The sequence below is a fragment of the Cucumis melo genome, chromosome 3, assembly GCF_025177605.1.
Source record: "Cucumis melo cultivar AY chromosome 3, USDA_Cmelo_AY_1.0, whole genome shotgun sequence".
Taxonomy (NCBI): Eukaryota; Viridiplantae; Streptophyta; class Magnoliopsida; order Cucurbitales; family Cucurbitaceae; genus Cucumis; species Cucumis melo.
The window spans coordinates 21,176,719-21,196,531 of NC_066859.1; the positions used below are offsets into that span (position 1 = coordinate 21,176,719).

Genomic DNA, 19,813 nt, shown 5'->3' on the forward strand with positions numbered 1-19,813 from the left:
AGTACAATTTTTTTAAAATAGAAAAACTCAATTTAAAAACAACTAGTTATTAGATGGAGTCTAAATTTTCAGAAATGTCATTTGGCATTTCTACATACCAACACTTTCAATTGCCCAAAACATGAGACCCCACAGAGAGCAAGGAAAATAGCACTAAAGTTAGAACGGTACAGAATCAAAATTTATTCTGACTCAGAAATTTTGACAATCAACATTAACCAAAGATCCATTCTCCCTTTCTTCTTCTTTTTTTTTTCCCTTAGGGAAGTACCTAAAAAACTGTTACGCTACAATTATGTGATATCATTTCTCCAGTAATGAAAAGTAACTGGAAATAAAATAGGAAGGGGTTGTTTAGACCACAGTCCTCTTAGGTAATGCAACCAATCTTTGCTTGGAAAGTCTAGATTTCATTCTCCTCTGAAATAAAAAGCAAATAAATACCAAAACAACCGCCAAGAAAATATACGCCTCAAAGTAGTGTCTCCAAATATAGCCCACAAAGTCCAGCCTATTGCCACAGTTGCAATCACAGTTTTGTATTACTTTTCCTTTGGCTGTTGTGTCTGGATCAAGAACAAAGTCCACAGACATTGCTCCTTCTTCCAGCCAGATGCTTGTATCCTTCGACTTGTACCCAGGCATCGATGCAGTTACTGCAGTTGTATTCCGTAATTTAAACCATAAATAAGCACTATCATTCTGGTTTAATTGGAATGAGCTATAAACTATCTATAAAATGTTTCTTGTTGTACTTCAGGCTTGAAAAGCGGGGATACAAGTTATTGCAATTGTATTTGTAATTGTAATTTATAATATTTTGAACGAGGCTACCAAGCATGATAATATGATTCATTGGTTAGTTTAGAGATTGGAAAGAAGGATTGTGGCGTCTGTTATCACAGCTTCGCATGTGGATAATCTTTTGGTACATTGAAGCTGGAAACATAAAATTTTCTTCTTCTCCTTGTACTTCCCTTATGGGATTTGTATTGAGTTTTGTGTTTAGATTGTGAAATATGGGTAGCTAAACTCTTAATCACGGATTAATTGTTGATTGGCCATGAACCTTATACACGACACACTGATGTTTACTTAATTGCATGACTAGAGTAGTTATTGAAATTGGAAAGAGATTAAGGATCCCTTTGGAGGTTGTTGAAAGAAGTGGAACCTTTGTTTGTTAATAAAAAAAATGAATAGAGATTCATCTTAATCTCGGGTCTTGATGTTTAATTTAATTTAATTTTAATTATATAAGTTTTTATTTACAAGGCTAGGACATGGAGAATTTCAATATCAAGGACCAAGATCAAAGACACACACAAACAGTTAAAAAGGGAAATAAAAGCACTTACCTTCATATTTCTGTCTTGGTGCGGCTAACCGGTGGTAGTCGGCAAACTTTTGACTAGCTTTAACCTGTCCATTAAATTTAAGAATATTTATAAGGTAGATTGTTCACCAAGGAGTGAGCATTCTCTCCATTGTTTTTCCTCTCTCCCATCATCTTTCTGTTTCTATTGTATGATTATGATTTTAGAAAACGAGATTTAAAAATTACAATTCATATATTCAAATAGATGTAGAAGCCACATCATCTCTTCTTTCCCGTGGTTCGTGCCTCATGGTTCTACCTATCAACATCCCTAGCCTTTTATTTCTTGAGGGTAATTCTTTTGAAAGGGGGAAGAGACTCTCTTATGGTTAAACCTCATTGGTTCTTATTTTTGGAAAAACACAACCTTATGCTTTCTTAGAACAAGTTGTTTTCATTGCTCTCTCTTCTAAAACTTCTTCAAGTCGGAGCAACTTTCCCCTCTTCAGTAATTTCATACATCAATGAAATTATTTATTAAGAAAATGAATGAAAATGGAAATCGATCAAGTTCCACAAAAAGTCATCAATCATCACATATGGATTGAGCTTTTCCACACGGTTTCGTTATGATAAGATAATATCATCCAATAAATACCTATGTTAATATACTTTTACTATGTTTTATAGAGTAATTTTTTCCACATGACATTCCCAACGAGCAGTAGAAGGAATAAACATATTATAAGCATAATATTTTTAATTATTTTCTGAAAGACCTACCAATGGTACTAAATATTTTCCTTTACCCTTCACCATCCTCCGCTCTCAAGTGTCCCTTTTTACCTGAACAATGACCATCATCAATATTCAATCATCTTCTCACTTGTTACATACCATCTCTACCACTATAACTATCTCCTCAACCAACTCCTTTCTCTCGCCTTAAGTTTTTAATATCATTCAAAACTCCATCCAACCATCCACCTCTTCCCAGTATACAACTTTTCTTCTTCCTAAAGTGTCACGTAAAGCTCCTTTGGAATCAGGAGGCCCCCACTAGGTTATGAGTCAACCCATTCGTTTTCTCTCTCATTCTCATCAATACCACATTCTATAATCCCCTCCATATTCCGCTACTGTATAGGTTTAAGATTACTAAAGAAGCCTCCTGATTTTGTTCTGAAAGAGGCAAAAAGAACTGAAATTTCCTCCACCTCCTCACCATGATCCTGTTCTCTCCATTGTTTCTCATACGGTGAAAAATCCTTATTTGGTCTAAATCTAATTGAGTTATAATGATTCCAAAATATGATTCATGTGATGTGAGATTAGTTTTTCCTTTTTTTATTTGTAGTTCGTGATTAAATGCAATACACATACAATGCCTACTTTTGGAAAGTGTCAGGTATTACAAGCTAAACTACAAACTACAAAATGAATGAAAAGGGAGCCCCAAGTAATTAATAATATAATAAAACAAACAGAGAGAACTTAAAGATTAGAACATACCAAATAATCTATTCCTTTGAGTGTAATGGTTGCAGGTAGCGGTGTCCCACTATCTGATGAAAAAATTCTTCCATGTATTCCTGTCTGAATAGGATACGTTAATGCTTTAAAATTTACCAACAAAACAAAGGTCTTCAACATTCTTTTGAATTCATTGAACTGAACTTTAATTTCTTTGACAAATTGCCAATTTATGGAGAGAAAAGTCTCTGTACTCTTACACACAAATGCAACTGAGACAAACTAAGGTGTACCTGAACAAGGCTTGCAACAAGCTTTAGCATGCTCAATTTGTTATACTCAAAAATCGTAGGAAGCTGCACATACGCCAAAGGGGAAAATCATTTACTGAATAGTAGTCAGATGAAAAAGGTAGTGGTGTGAACGGCAAAGATCGCTAAAATCTACACGAGAAAACTGACAAGCAATATTTTCTGAACCACTAATTTGTTTAGAGTAATAGAATAACAAATATTTTACTCCTTTCTATTTGGGATGGATTGAACTTAGCTAAGACCTCATCAGCAGGAGGCCATTTGTTGTCTGTAATCTCTAAAGTCAACTCAAAACAGCCACCGTGTATGTAGTTCCAGTCCTGCATGCCACCATATATGGGGTACCTGGAACAATCTTGCGTAAATTCTAAAAAGCACTTTAAAAGAGAATGACTCATTAACTATATAAAATCCAAACCATGACACATGGATGTGACTTTCAAACACAATTTCTTTAAGCCATACCATGCAGCTCCATTTGTAATTCCTCCTTGAAATTCTTGGCTAAAAGACATGTTATGATGTGAGCGACTATAGATACTAGCCATGAATCGGAATGTTTCATCATCAGGACATGCATAGTAATCTTTCCTGAAAAACCACATTTTAGAATGTGAAAATAGAGCAAGAACGAGATATTAACCAACGGTCGGTAATTCATGTTGAAGATGCAAAATGGAATTGACCAAAAACAACTGAATATTGTTGTAATTTAGCCTACTTCTGCCACAACCTACATTGGGCCTCCTATAAACTAGTCAGCCTGATTTTTACGTTTTGTTTGTTCTAATCTATACTTTTCCTGTGTCTTAAAGTGAAAGTTACATCCATAATTAGTTAGCCATAAACATCAACGTTAGAATTAGTGGGCTTAGTCCATTGGGAAGATTTAACCTAAATATTCTTTCTTTTTTTATTTCTTTGTACTTTTCTATTTATTCCCTCTTGTACCTATTGTATGATTATCAGAAAATAATAAAACTAAAAACATCGTGGTTTTTCTCCTGGTTCTCGAGTTTCCATGTAAGCCGGTTTCGTATTTATTGCTTTCAATATGGTGTCAGAGCGAAGCAACAATGAAACCCTAGAAAGAAGTTTAGGAAACATCCAGACCAAAACAGAAGCCGACGCCGCCACTGTCATGGACACCACCAAGGAAAAACTACTCCATTCAGACGCTGTCGATCTATCCAATGGGCCAACCCTCGCCGCCGTCCGCGCAACCTTCCGGCCATAAACCACTTCACGCGCCGTCGTCCGTTAATCTCACCGCCCATCCCATTCGCTTCTACACATCGTCGCTTGTCCAACTGTCTCACCCTTCCAGTCATCCGCCGCCGGACAGCAACCTTCAAAACTGTCAAATTTGTACAGCAATGCAAATTTGTTCATCGACCCTTTCAGCAACCTTTCTTCTATGAGAACGGGACTGACCAACACCATAACAAATCGGGGATTGAAACGGGCGAGTCATCGACACCCTTTGGTTATGGACAGCCATATGTTTGTGGTCTCAGGATTAACCAAACCTAAAGGAGAGCTGTTTTTGAAGTTGGTGCATCCTTGGCACAGATCGGTATCTACCGATGTATTCCAAGAACCCGGTAATTTCGCTTCCTAACGTGCCTTCAAATTATAGGTAATTTCGCTTCCTAACGTGCCTTCAAATTATATAACTAACTTTGTTGCCTTTAGTGCTCGATCCTTGACCCATGATAATGGGAAATCAATTCTCGTTTGTGAGCACCGCAAGAAACAACAGCATACCAAGGATCATTATTGGAAACTCCACAGTCGGCCCCCAAGAGATAACAAACGCTCCTCCAACGAGCAACAGAACTCAGGGCGTATTGATGTTAGGGAGACTTCCAGCACCTCACAGCAACTGGCCCTACTGCTAGCCAGACCAGCTCTCCTACTTTAAGCGCCATTGCTTAGTCAGGTATGTCTCAGTCCCTTGGTCTTATTAATGTTGATGGGAAGAATCCCTGGATTTTGGACTCGGGGGCCACAAATCACTTGACAGGTTTCTCGTAGCACTTTGTCTCTTATACCCCCGTGCCGGTAATGAGAAAATCCGGATAGCCGATGGCTCTTTAGCCTCGATTGCTGGAAAAGGACAAACAGTCCTTTTTAACGATTTCTCCCTCCAGAATTTTTTGCATGTGCCTAAGCTTTCTTACAATTTGTTATCTATCAGTAAGATCACCCGTGAGCTGCACTGTAAAGCTACTTTCTTACCTAAGTCTGTTTGCTTTCAAGATTTGAGTTTGGGGAGGACGATTGGCACTGCCCGGTGTCACAATCGTAACTTCTCAACACGATTGTGCGGCACTTGCTTAGCTCAATCAGCAAGTCAGCCGTTCGAAAATCGGAATCCGCGGTCAAACTCGCGGTATGACGTAGCCTCCCTTCCCGTTCTTGGAAAAATGTTTTTATAAAACGGGAGAGAGAAAGTAAATAGTTGAAAACGTCATAAAGAAAGCATTGAAGACTGTCAATTGCAAGGAAAATAACTCAACATGCAAAGAGTGCGACAAGGTTTGGGCGGGGGTCGGACTTAGTCATGTACCCCCTATAGTACATATTGAGAATTTTGGCCTTGGCAGGCTTGCATATGAAAAAGCCGAAATGTCACACTATGACTCGGCGACACCTAAACGAAAGAATTAACCTAAACTACTTTCAAGACATAAAGATAAAGTGATTTGGGGGTATTCGGGCATACGACCATCGGTAAGTAATACCATGGACAATTATGCCCTTGACACCTGGCATAGCAAGGGACTTTACATCCTTAATGATGATACCTCTGGTAGTAGTATCTCTACGACTAGTTTACTATTTTCCTATTTTTAGCACCTCTGAACATGACTTTATGCTGTGGCATTTTTGGTTAAGTCGCCCGAACTTTACGTATATGAAATATTTATTTCCCCATCTCTTTCCTAAAATAGATGTCTCCTCATTATCTTCTGATGTGTGCATTCGAGCAAAACAACATCGGGTTTCTTTTCCTTCACAACCATATAAACCCACACTACCGTTTACCCTTATCCATAGTGATGTTTGAGGTCCTTACAAGGTCACCACCTCATCTGGGAAAAGGTGGTTTGTAACTTTCATAGATGATTATACCCGTCTTACCTGGGTCTACCTTATCACGGATAAATATGAGGTTTCCGCTATTTTTCAAAATTGCTATCACACCATTGAAACACAATTCTATAAAAAAATTGCTATTCTTCGGAGTGATAATGGTCGGGAATTCCAAAACCACAACCTTAGTGAATTTCTAGTGGCTTTTCATCGTAGTGATTGTTCACCAAAACTCGTGCGCCTACACTCCTCAACAAAATGGAGTGGCCGAGCAAAAAAATCGTCACCTTCTGAAAGTAGCCCGCTCCCTTATGCTTTCCACTTCCTTTCCTTCATACCTATAGGGAGGTGCTATTCTTACAATAGCTCATTTAATCAATAGAATGTCTTCTCGTATCCTCCACCTCCATACTCCCTTAGAATGTCTTAAGAAATCCTACCCCTCTACTCGTCTTGTTTTTTAGACGTTCCTCTTCGTGTGTTTGGGTGTACTGCCATGTCCATAATTTTGGCCCTAATCAGACCAAATTTAACCCTCGGGCTTAGACTTGTGTGTTTGTTGGGTATCTCCTTCACAAGCACGGTTATAAATGTTTTCACCCGCCGTCTAGGAAATACTTTGTTACTATGGATGTTACTTTCTGTGAGGACCGACCCTATCTTCTCGTTAGCCATTTTCAAGGGAGAGTGAGGGAAGAGTTTAACAGCACCTTTGAATTTATCGAATCTACTTCTAGTACCATGTCTGACATTGATCTTCACACTATAATCCTACCCACAAACCAAGTCCCTCGGAAAACATATTACATGAGGAATCTCAAAAAGGAAGTCGGATACCCTACTAGTCAACTGCCGACTCCAGTCCAAGACTCCGAACCTCCTTGAGATCAAAGTATGGAAAACCCTACTGAACCTTGTACTAATAATACAATGAATGAGAATGACAGGTCTAATGTTGTTCTTGAAAATCTGGAAGAAAAGAACAGTGGTGATGAGACTGAGGTCAGAACAGAAACCAGTAACAATGAAGCTGAACAGGGTATACAAGGAAATTTGATAAATATGATCCTTCTCTTGATCTTCCTATTGCACTGAAAAAGGTACTAGCTCCTGTTCAAAGCACTCCATATCTAATTATGTGTCATACGAGAATCTCTCACTACAATTCAGAGCTTTTACTGCCAACCTTGACTCTACCACAATACCAAAAAATATTCATATTGCTTCAGAGTGTCTTGAATGGAAGAATGTGTCATGGAAGAGATGAAAGCTCTTGAAAAGAATAACACTTGGGAGATCTGTGCTCTACCCAAGGGACACAAGCCTGTGGGATGCAAATGGGTGTTTACTCTCAAATACAAAGTAGATGGAACATTTGATAGACACAAGGCAAGGTTAGTTGCAAAAGGATTTACTCAGACCTATGGTGTTGATTATTCAGAAAGTTTTTCTCCTGTTCCTAAGTTGAATACTGTCAGTCCTTTCTATTGCAGCTGGATGTTAAAAATGCTTTTCTGAATGGAGATCTAGTAGAGGAGGTCTACATGAGCCCTCGCCTGGCTTTGAAGCCCAGTTTGGTCAACAGGTTTGTAAACTCCAAAAATCCTTATATGGTCTGAAACAATCACCCAGAGCATGGTTTGACAGATTCACTACTTTTGTCAAATCCCAAGGATACAGTCAGGAACACTCTGATCATACTTTATTTACAAAAGTTTTCGAGACAGGGAAGATCGCAGTTCTGATAGTTTATGTGGATGACATTATTTTGTCTGGAGATGATCAGGCAGAAATTAGGCAACTTAGACCAAACTTGAGGGAGAGTGTTAGAATTAGTGGCCTTAGCCCATTGGAAAGATTTACCTTAAATATTCTTTCCTTTTTTATCTTTTTGTACTTTTCTATTTATTCCCTATTGTACCTATTATATGATTATCAGAAAATAATAAAACTAAAAACATCGTGGTTTTTCTCCTAGTTCTTGGGTTTCCACGTAAGCCGGTTTCGTGTTTATTGCTTTCAATAATCAACACAATTGAAAACCAATTTCCCAATCAATAATAATTTCTTGAGGAAAAAAGGAAGCCTTAAGTAGACATTCAACATGAACAATGAATGAGAAGGAATGTACGATAAGGGTAAATAGTAAACACATTCACAAATATATGTTAACAAAAAAGCACATAAGGGGGGAATAATTGACAAACAAACATGAAGAAACAAACTCTGAGTCCGTTCAATAATTAGTCCATAGCCATTAGTCACCGACGTAAAAAGAAATATATGGACACAAATATAAAACATGAAAGAATATGGCAACACTGGGAGAAACACCAAAGGGCAAAAGAAAATCTTTCCCGCAATGAAAGAAAAATATCAAACACAAAATTATCACCTTTTATCTGCAGTGCCATCCCATGGGTAATTTGCAACAAGTGCACCCTGTAAAGAGGAAAGAAAATTGACGAAAACCTCTTTAGGTGTTTCTAAAGTCTGCATTTATCAAATTATCTTCTATAGAAAGTATTGAAAGCAATTAACAACAACCCGAGACTTACGTGGAAACCCGAGAACCGGGAGAAAAACCACGATACTTTAGTTTTTATTATTTTTCTTATGAACAAAAACAATAGGTACAAAGGGAGTATAAATAGAGTACAATAGGAATAAGAAAGGAAAAGATTTAGGAAATATTTAGGAAATAAAATCTTATATTTTATTTTTTCCAAAAGTATATTTTATTCTTTCCAAAAGTACTAATTCTAACACTCCCCCTCAAGTTGGGAGGTAAATATCAATGAGTCCCAACTTGCTAACGCAAAGGTCGAAGTGTGGTCGGAGAAGCCCCTTGGTAAGAACATCAGCAATCTGTTGGCTTGAAGGAATGTACGGAATGCATATGCTTCCACTGTCAAGTCTTTCTTTGATGAAATGCCGATCAATCTCAACATGTTTAGTTCTATCATGTTGCACTGGGTTGTTAGCAATACTAATAGCGGCTTTATTATCACAAAAAAGCTTCAATGGTGTCTCACATTCCTGATGAAGATCTGACAAGACTTTCTGGAGCCAAATTTCCTCACATATTCCCAGACTCATAGCTCTGTATTCAGCCTCAGCACTGCTCCTGGCCACAACACTTTGCTTCTTACTCCTCCAAGTTACAAGATTGCCCCAAACAAAGGTACAATAACCGGATGTAGACTTTCTATCAATAACAGATCCTGCCCAATCTGAGTCAGTATATGCCTCAATGGTCTTTCTATTTGTTTTTCTAAACATCAACCCTTTACCAGGTGTATTTTTCAAGTATCTCAAGATTCTGTTAACAGCTTCCATATGTTTCTCATAGGGAGCCTGCATAAACTGGCTGACAACACTCACAGCAAAGGAAATATCCGGACGAGTATGGGATAAGTAAATTAATTTACCTACAAGGCGCTGATATTGTTCTTTATCAACTGGAACTTGATCATCAGAGTTTCCTAGTTTACAGTTGAATTCAATAGGAGTATCAGCAGGACGACATCCCAACATACCTGTCTCGGTTAGCAAATCAAGGGTGTATTTTCTCTGAGACACGGAAATACCTTCTTTTGATCTAGCCACCTCCATTCCAAGGAAATATTTCAGATTGCCCAAGTCTTTGATTTCAAATTCATCACCCATTCTCTGCTTTAGTTGACTGATTTCTGTTTGATCATCTCCAGTCAAAACAATGTCATCCACATAAACAATTAGAATAGCTATCTTTCCTGTTTTGGAAGCCTTTGTAAATAAAGTATGGTCAGAGTGCCCTTGACTGTACCCTTGGGACTTGACAAAGGTAGTGAATCTGTCAAACCATGCTCTCGGAGACTGTTTCAGACCATATAGAGATTTTTGGAGTTTACACACCTCTTGACCAAATTGGGTTTCAAATCCTGGTGGGGGGCTCATGTAGACTTCCTCCACAAGGTCTCCATTCAAAAAAGCATTCTTAACATCCAGCTGGTATAGAGGCCAATCTTTGTTCACAGCAACAGATAGCAGGACTCTAACAGTATTCAATTTAGCAACTGGAGAAAAAGTTTCCGAATAGTCAATACCATAGGTTTGAGTGAACCCCTTTGCAACTAACCTTGCCTTGTGTCTATCAAGCGTACCATCTGCTTTGTATTTGAGAGAGAATACCCATTTGCATCCTACAGTTTTATGTCCCTTGGGTAGAGCACAGATCTCCCAAGTTCTATTCTTTTCGAGAGCCTTCATCTCTTCCATAACAGCATTCTTCCATTCAGGACACTCTAGAGCAGTGTAGATATTTTTCGGTATTATGGTAGAGTCAAGGTTTGCTGTAAACGCTCTAAACTGTGGAGAGAGATTATCATAGGAAACATAGTTGCAAATGGGATGTTTAGTGCATGATCTGGTACCTTTTCTCAATGCAATTGGAATGTCAAGAGAGGGATCATACTCATCAAGTTTTCTTGTATGACCCTGTTCAGCTTCATCGTTACTGGTTTCTATTCTAACCTCAGTCTCATCATCACAGTTCTTTTCTTCCATATTTTCAAGAAAAGCAATATCAGACTTGTCATTCTCACTCATTGTATTATTAGTACAAGGTTTTGTAGGGTTTTCCATACCTTGGTCTCGAGGAGGTTCGAAATTTTGGACTGGAGCCGGCGGTTGACTAGTAGGGGACCCAACTTCCTTTCTGAGATTCCTCCTGTAATATGTTTTCCAGGGAACTTGGTTTGTGGGTAAGATTATGGGATGAGGATCAATGTCAGACACGGTAATAAGAGTAGGTTCAACAAATTCAAAGGTGTTGTTAGACTCTTCACTCACATTCTCCCCCTGAAGATGGCTAACAGGAAAGTAGGGTCGGTTTTCACAGAAAGTAACGTCCATAGTGACAAAATATTTCCTAGACGGCGGGTGAAAACATTTATAACCGTGTTGGTGAAGGGGATACCCAACAAACACACAGGCCTGAGCCCGAGGGGTAAATTTGGTCTGATTAGGGCCGAAATTATGGACATAGGCGGTGCACCCAAACACACGAAGAGGAACCTCAGAAACAAGACGAGTAGAGGGGTAAGACTCCTTAAGACAATCTAAGGGAGTCTGAAGGTGGAGGATACGAGAAGGCATTCTATTGATTAAGTGAGCAGCTGTAAGAATAGCATCTCCCCACAGGTATGATGGAAGGGAAGTGGAAAGCATAAGTGAACGGGCTACTTCCACAAGGTGTCGGTTTTTTCGTTCGGCCACTCCATTTTGTTGAGGAGTGTAGGCACATGAGGTTTGGTGAACAATCCCCTTGGAGGCTAGAAATTCACTAAGGTTATGGTTTTGGAATTCCCGACCATTATCACTTCGAAGAATTGCAATTTTTGTATGAAATTGTGTTTTGATAGTATGATAGAAGTTTTGGAAAATGGATGGAACCTCGGATTTATCTGAGATAAGGTAGACCCAGGTGAGACGGGTATGGTCATCAATGAAAGTTACAAACCACCGCTTTCCCGAGGAGGTGGTGACCTTGGAAGGACCCCAAACGTCACTATGGATGAGGTTAAACGGTTGTGTAGGTTTATATGGTTGTGAGGGAAAAGAGACTCGATGTTGTTTTGCCCGGATACACACATCACAAGATAGAGAAGAGACATCAACTTTAGAAAAAAGGTGGGGAAATAAATGTTGCATATATGTAAAGTTTGGGTGGCCCAGTCGAAAATGCCACAACATACAGTCTTGTTCAGAAGTGCTAAAGTAGGATGACAGTAAACTAACCCTAGACAAACTACTACATGAGGTATTATCATCAAGGATGTAAAGTCCCCTGCTATGCCGGGCAGTGCCAATCGTCCTCCCCGAGCTCATGTCCTGAAAATAAACCGATTCAGGTAAGAAGATAGCTTTACAATGCAACTCACGAGTGATCTTGCTTATAGATAACAAATTGTAAGACAGTTTAGGGACATGCAAAACATTCTGGAGAGCAAAACCGTCAAAGGGAACTATTTGTCCTTTGCCAGCGATCGGAGCTAGAGAGCCATCGGCTATTCGGATTTTTTCATTACCGGCACACGGGGCATATGAGATAAAGTGTTCTGAAGAACCTGTCAAGTGATCTGTAGCCCCCGAGTCTAAGATCCAGGGATTCTTCCCATCAACGCTAATAAGCCCAAGGGACTGAGGCATACCTGACTGAGCAATGGCACCCAGAGTCGGAGTCTTGGTCTGGCTCACAGTAGGATCAGTTGATTGAGAAGTGCTAGCAGGTGTAGTCTCACTAATGTAGGCACGTCCTGAGTTCTGTTTCTCGTTGGAGGATCGTTTCTTACCTCCTGGGGGACGACCGTGGAGTTTCCAACACTGATCCTTGGTGTGCCATTGTTTCTTGCAGTGCTCACACACAGGAATTGACTTCCCATTATTCTTGTCACTGTCATGATTTGAGGACCGAGCGCTAAAGGCTGCGGAGTCGATGGTAGGGGTAGTCAATACACCCATGGCATTAGTGCGATCCTCTTCCAGGCGGACTTCAAAACAAACTTCCATTAGGGAGGGAAGAGGTCTTTGTCCGAGTATACGACCACAAACATTATCAAATTTGGGATTAAGTCCTGCAAGGAAGTCATAAACACGGTCAGCCTCTTCAAGTTTAGCATATTGTGTACTGTCATTTGGTGTTTCCCAAACTGTCTCTCTGCACAAATCCATCTCTTGCCAGAGGAGAGAGAGCTTGTTAAAATAGGTAGTTACATCCAGGGTCCCTTGTTTGCAATTATGGACCTGTTTTCGCAGTGTATATAACCGAGAGGCATTCTGTCGTTTCGAGTAAAGGGTCTGAGTTGTATCCCACAAATCTTTTGCTGTGGTTGCATATAGTAAAGGCTTGCCGATCTGTGGTTCCATACTATTAATCAGCATGGACCGAATAAGTGAGTCCTCTCCTTTCCAGAGTCGTTCCAAGGCGTCTCCTGGTGGAGGACGTACAATCTCTCCAGTTAAGAATCCGAACTGGTATCGACCTTCGAGGAACATCTTTATTGATTGTGACCAAGAAAAATAATTTTGACCATTTAATTTTTCGCCTGAAAAATTCCCTGTAGACGAACCCAAAGAGCCAGTTATATAATTTGACTGTGAATTAGGGAACGAAGTTACCGGGTTCTTGGAATACATCGGCAACTCGGTTGGTTTGGAATGCGTTGAAGATTCGCCCGCTTCAATGTCCGATCTGTTTTGGGGTTGATCAATTCCGTTACCAGAAAACAGCGGTTGCTGTAAAGGGTCAACGTACAGCTGCTGCTTACTATACTGATTTGACAGATTTACGGTTGAGGGATGCTGTCCGGAGCTCGTAGATGGCGCATGAGGATGCGGATGGCCGGAAGGGTTTGACGGCTGGACATCCGACGGCGCGTAGAAGGGAACGGGATGGGCGGGTGACGTGAAACGGCGGCGGCGCGTGGGCCCACGCGCCGGACACGAGCGGCGCGTGAATCAACTTCTGGTCAAACGGCGGCGCGTACGGCTGCGGAACCACTCCCGTTGGGTAGATCGGCGGTTTCTGTAGGTTCTGGAGCAGTTTCTCCATGGCGGCGGCGACGGCGGCGTCCACGGCGGCGGAGATTCCGGCGGCGGCGGTGACGGGGTCAGTTTCGATCTGGGTTTCTCCCAGGTTATTTTCTAGGGTTTCGTTATTGCTTTGCTCTGATACCATATTGAAAGCAATTAACAACAACCCGAGACTTACGTGGAAACTCGAGAACCGGGAGAAAAACCACGATACTTTAGTTTTTATTATTTTTCTTATGAACAAAAACAATAGGTACAAAGGGAGTATAAATAGAGTACAATAGGAATAAGAAAGGAAAAGATTTAGGAAATATTTAGGAAATAAAATCTTATATTTTATTTTTTCCAAAAGTATATTTTATTCTTTCCAAAAGTACTAATTCTAACAGAAAGAAACAAAACTTTTCATTGAAGAAATAAAAAGTAAATAAAAAGAGAAGATTGCTCAACAGTTACACCGTACTAAATGAGTAAAAAAAAAAAAAAAGTAAGAGAACATGCTGTTCTTGGAGATTGGAACAATATTTAAACACGATATTATTAGGTTCTTCATAATTTTCTGTACTTGTGGCAAGAATTCATTGAACAAAGGATGGCTCCATCATAAGGGTTCTGGCTTTGTTCTCATAAGAGGCTTCTCCTTAGAAAAAAGTGCACAAATAATGTCCTAGATGATACTAATCAGGAATGAACAATTAGAAAGACATTTATGAAGGTTTTTTTTTTTTTTTTTTTTTTTTTTTAATTATTATTATTATTTTTAATTTCTTTTTCCCTCTTGCATGCGCAAGGAAGCAAGTTTTCATTGAGAAAAATGAAAAATAAAATGAATATACATCATCCAAAAAAAGAGTCCCACAAGAAAGAGACCCAAAAACTATAGAAAGGGTCTTGAATCCAACCAAATGAAACTAAGATAATTACAAACAAAAAAGTCCGAGTTACCAAACCCCACAGAAAGGCATTAAAACTCACCACCCAATCTTCCAACCTTTAAAAATCCTATTGTTTCCCTTGAACCGAACTCCCCACAAAATGGAAAGTCAATGAAGTGTTAAGATTTCTCAGTAGAAAGAAGACAAGATCAGGTCTTACCCCATGCAAACTGGCAGAGGCAGTGAAATGTATCTCTCTCATCCACTTCATAATTGCTTTTGTTTCAGGTTGTCTATCATATTCATCATCATTGATGACAAAGAACTGACATTAAGCGTACAGTTAATCCCTGCTTAAAACGTATAACATCATAGAATCGGTTTTGGCCATTTCACGTTGAAAAGCAATTCATCTCGGAAAAGAAACAAAAGCCAAAGAAAAAATCAGGATGATGGAGCAACAGAAAAGGAACAGAATAGTCGATCAAATAAGACAATCATCTAAAATCTTAGATTTACGGGGAAAAACAAAAATCTAATCAAGATCAGTAATAATGAATCAGATATTGCATCAAATGATCAATTACAGACAGAAAAAAAAACAATACAAATATGGCAGTGGTGTCACGAGCCATTGTGAGAAGAGGAAAGCCACTCCAAAATACATTTTGGGCAACCCTTGAGCATGCAACAAAAAAAAGCGGATAACAAACAATGAAGCTATTCATATATTCAAGCAAATGAAAAGAGATGCAGCGAATACAACCTATTCTGCAATAGCATCAGACTTAAATCAAAAATAGGAAAGCCTGCTAAGACTTAAATTGGCTTGCACATAATAAATTAGGAAGTCAATAGATGTACCTGATCGGGGAAATCTCTGTTTAGATCAACATTGTTTGCATTATTGCGTCTCCTAAGAGAAAACCCATCAGGATTCATGGATGGAAGTATATGAAGATGAACATTCTCCACAATCAATGTAGCCTTCAGAAATACATTGAGACTTCTAAGCGAGATGAAAGTCGTAGTAGAACCAGTTACAAATGAACCAAATATTGCATCAATTGGGTTTAGGTAAGTAAAAGGCTTTCTTCTTTAAATTCTGTTTAACAATATTTCACTATTACATAAAGTTATGCAGTTCTTTAAGTGAGAAAGAAGTTATATGCAAACATAAATTAGCAACTAGTTTATATTGGCATGTCAGGAATATGGCAAAAATAAAACGAGAAAGATTTGAATCAGCAAGATGAATAATATATAATGTCAAGAAATCATGTCAAATGGTGAATATGATTAAGAATGAAGAAGTATGTAAATGAAGAAAAGAAATCATAAGTTACCAACGGATCCTTGAGGTAATTATCACAGATCCAGTTAGCAAATTGCAAAAGAAGCTCCCTGCCAACAGGTTCATCTCCATGTACATTTCCTATGTACTGCAATATCAAATAAAATCATTTCAAACTCCCTCGAGAAAGTCTACAGGTGCTTTTATAAAAAATACTCCACTCAATTCTACACTAGGATGCCATGCATATAGATAAACAGACACTAACGCAACGGGAGGGTGAAAAACAAGAAAGTATGCTTTTTTAAATAGTACTTGCAGTTAAAGAGCAACTATGTTAATATTAATAAGCACTGAACAATAACCACTGTTGTATCAAAAGTAGACCAAAGACGACTAGTCATTAGGAAATTTGACAAGGGACGCATGCTTAATTAATCATGGCATAGCCCCATAGAATAGATAAATAGCAGAAGTATTGTTAATATACCCGGAGGTAAAACAACATAAAGTTAAACAAGATGCGCCTTTTTTTTTTCCCTATACCTGAATTGTTTACATAAAGAGGAAAAAAAATAATTCACAAAGGGCAGACGGGAATGGCTATTATATACAAGTAGTAAGACCACTCACCTTAAATGCAGGTTTGGCTTCTTCTTGGCCTGGCTTGTCAGAGATTTCCATTACCCACTATTATCAATCAGATGACACAATTTCATCAGATTTTGTAAATTTAGACTAAAAGTCATAGATATTAGGGACGGAAGATTTAGAATAAACAAAAGAACTAACATTTTGGAATGATTACCAGTGGAAACCCTTGCACGCTGTCTCCAATACTGATGATCAAGCATCCAAGAGCAAGAAAAGGAAAGCAAAGGAGAAATCAGCACATAAACTTAGCCTTCTTTCCGTGGCAAAGAGGAAATCACAGCTCTTAGAATTACCTATATATCCTAGAAATTTGACTACATTTTTTACCAAAAGCTTTAATGGCCTCCTCAAGGTCTTTATTGGTCATATAACCTTGCATGATGCTGTAAATAAATAAAATTTGAAATACGTCAGATGTCAGAATAACATAACACATCAACCAAATTTAAATAACCACAAAATACTGGAATCTCCAAGGAAGCTACCTTCCTTCAGATTTATTGTCCTCGAGTAAAACTCTAGCAGAACCGCCATATGCATGACTATCGAAATCCACTGCATAAAACCGATTAAGAAAAAAAGAACATTCAAATTCAACTCAAATAATCATAGACAATAATCGGAAATCCGAGCCGCAGAATTAAGGCGTACGCATAACAAAGGAATAACAAAGAAAATTAAAAAGGATGAAAACGTCAACTACTGAAACCTGATGCATAAAAGGAACTGAACAGTGAACACCGATTTAAAGGCATTCCAACTCAATTTAAACGATCAACAAAGGAACTGAACAGCGAACACCGATTTAAAGGCATGCAAACTCAAATCAAACGATCCACAATGGAACTGAACAGCGAACACCAGTTTAAAGGCATTCAAACGATCAAACATAATAATTCAAAGTCCGAGACGCACAACCTAAAATACATATCAAACAAAGAACAAAAGAAAATCTAAGATGAGAAAAAACATTTCGGAATCATATTTTCGCTTTCCTCGCCTCAATTATTACAGAAAATGAATCAAAATGTCACGTAGGAACATAAAGGTAAAAAAGATTCGAGTATAGAACTAAATAAACTCGCCGGACGACAAATTTTCTTAGTTCAAAATCATCAACTACTACTCAATCATACCAATTTCACAACTGAAAAACAGAAAACATCCAATTGTCATACGAATAAACAAAGAAAACGAAACATTGTAACAAAACAAAGCAGAAACCTGGCGAAATGGAGATGTTGGAGGCACCTCGAGCCAGTGCAAGGTGAAATAAAGCTGGAGAAGAAAGAGAGAGAAGTAAGAAGAAAAGGAGAAACTTCATTTTCCCCCTTTTTTGAGCTTCCGGCGATCACAAATTTGGAGGCTAATGGCTCTTCCGATATTTCCGGTGATCTAAAGAGAGAAACACCGAAATATGAAGGAAATAATTATTCTTTTTTTTATTATTATTATCGTATGGCCGAAGAAAGGAGTCGTTCGCGATTCACGAGTGACAAGCACGTGACGCTGACTCCCGCCATGGAGATACTTCTTAACTTTACTAATTGGTAGTAATGCGACGTTTTTGCGCACTAAAAATAATTTGTGAAAAACAATCCCGTTCTCTATTTTTGTTTTCAATTTTGTAAGAAACCGAAGTGTTTTGACAATGTTTCATTTTTCATGGAATTATCGGAAAAAAAATAGTTTTTGTTTCCTTTTCTTTTTAATTATTTTTATTGGTTTCTTTTTTCTTCTTAATTATTTTTATTTGTTACATTTCCATTTTTCTCAATTATTTTTATTGGTTTTCTTCTCTTCTTATCTACATCGTCTTTTCCAAATAACTATCATTTTCCTCTTTCTCTCATCTACTTTCTCTATATATTGTTTTCCTTTTCCCCTCTCATTGTCTTCCTTTACAATCCGAACTCTTTCTCTTCGTCGGATCCATAGTTTTCGTCTAACTCTTCCTCTTTGCCGTATTCATAGTTTTTGTCTTCCTCTTTGTGCAGATCTGGGTTTTCGTTGTGGGTTTTTCTCTCGAGCATTATAATAGCAGACTTAAAGGTTAAATATTGTTATGTTTCTTTTACTTCTGAATATTGAGGACATAATAACTTATTTTAAAATTAATAATACATTTTAGATGTCATAAAACATGAACGAGGTTGTTGAAATTGATGAATTAAGAAGTAAGTTGATATCATCTAAGAGAAATAACCCGAGTGAGAGATGATATTGTCAATCAAATTTGGTAACATTTGAAGGATAGATACAATTTTATGTTTATGTTATTTTTATTTGTGCACTGACATATTAAATGAATAAACTTTTGATAATTTTATTTTTTTATGTTTAATGGATGACATATATTTTTGTTTAATATTTAATTGAATTAGATGTGAATAAAATAAAAAAAAATAAATCTCAAAGAAAATCAGGAAAGATGAAACCGTTATCAAACACATTTTTTGTTTCTACTTTTTTTTTTCAAGAAACAAGAAACATAAACAATTATCAAACACATTTCTATTTCTTTTTCTAAAAAGAGAAGAAACAGGAAATCGGGAACATGGAACAAGAAACAAAAAACAGGGAACGAAAATGTTACCAAACGGGCCCTTAATTTCAACTTTTCTAGGATTTTGTTTTCAAAAATAGAAAAAAAAACCATTTATATTCCATAGAAAAAAAGCCTCTGAAATAGACAAAACCCATTATATTTAAGGATCTTTTAAAAAAATATAACAAATTGACAAAGTATTTACACTGTATAAAACAATTTTGAAAACGGAAAAAGCCCAGAGGTCTACCGTGTAAAATACCAAAAATGTCTCGTCAACCACTCCGTCGACCACGTATAATATATTTGTGATCGTTTAGATTTGGTTATTGTTTGGGACGCGATCGTTTAGATATGACTACAATTTATCTTTTCAATTCTATCGTTTAATTTTGTTACACTATCATTTAATTTGGTTACACGATCGTCTAGATTTGGATAAATGATTTTTTTTTTAATTTGGTACACAATTTTTTTAAATTCTTTTGGTACATGATCGTTTATATTTCTTAATTTTTTTCATGATTGTTTACTTTTTTTTACACGATCCTTTTTTTTACACGATCGTTTACATTTGGCTACTCCAATTTAAATAATTTTTTTAAAGATTCTTTATACACAATCTTTTATTTTTTTTATATACGATCGTTTACTTTATTTTTA

The 19,813-nt window shown here is 37.7% G+C and overlaps 1 protein-coding gene across 1 annotated transcript; it reads right to left on the reverse strand.

The window, feature by feature from the left end:
• Positions 1 to 154: 154 nt before the first annotated feature.
• Positions 155 to 18,032, reverse strand: LOC103496589 (carboxypeptidase SOL1). Its single transcript, XM_008458516.3, has 15 exons — positions 17,827 to 18,032; positions 17,088 to 17,157; positions 16,896 to 16,985; positions 16,757 to 16,787; positions 16,582 to 16,638; positions 16,001 to 16,096; positions 15,519 to 15,641; positions 14,875 to 14,979; positions 8,600 to 8,646; positions 3,571 to 3,696; positions 3,348 to 3,450; positions 3,085 to 3,147; positions 2,831 to 2,914; positions 1,359 to 1,422; positions 155 to 656 (listed from the first exon to the last, which is right to left on the reverse strand). The coding sequence occupies exons 1-15, from the start codon at positions 17,924 to 17,926 to the stop codon at positions 355 to 357; spliced, it is 1,461 nt and encodes a 486-aa protein (XP_008456738.1). The 5' UTR covers positions 17,927 to 18,032; the 3' UTR covers positions 155 to 354.
• Between the last annotated feature and the right edge of the window lie 1,781 nt (positions 18,033 to 19,813).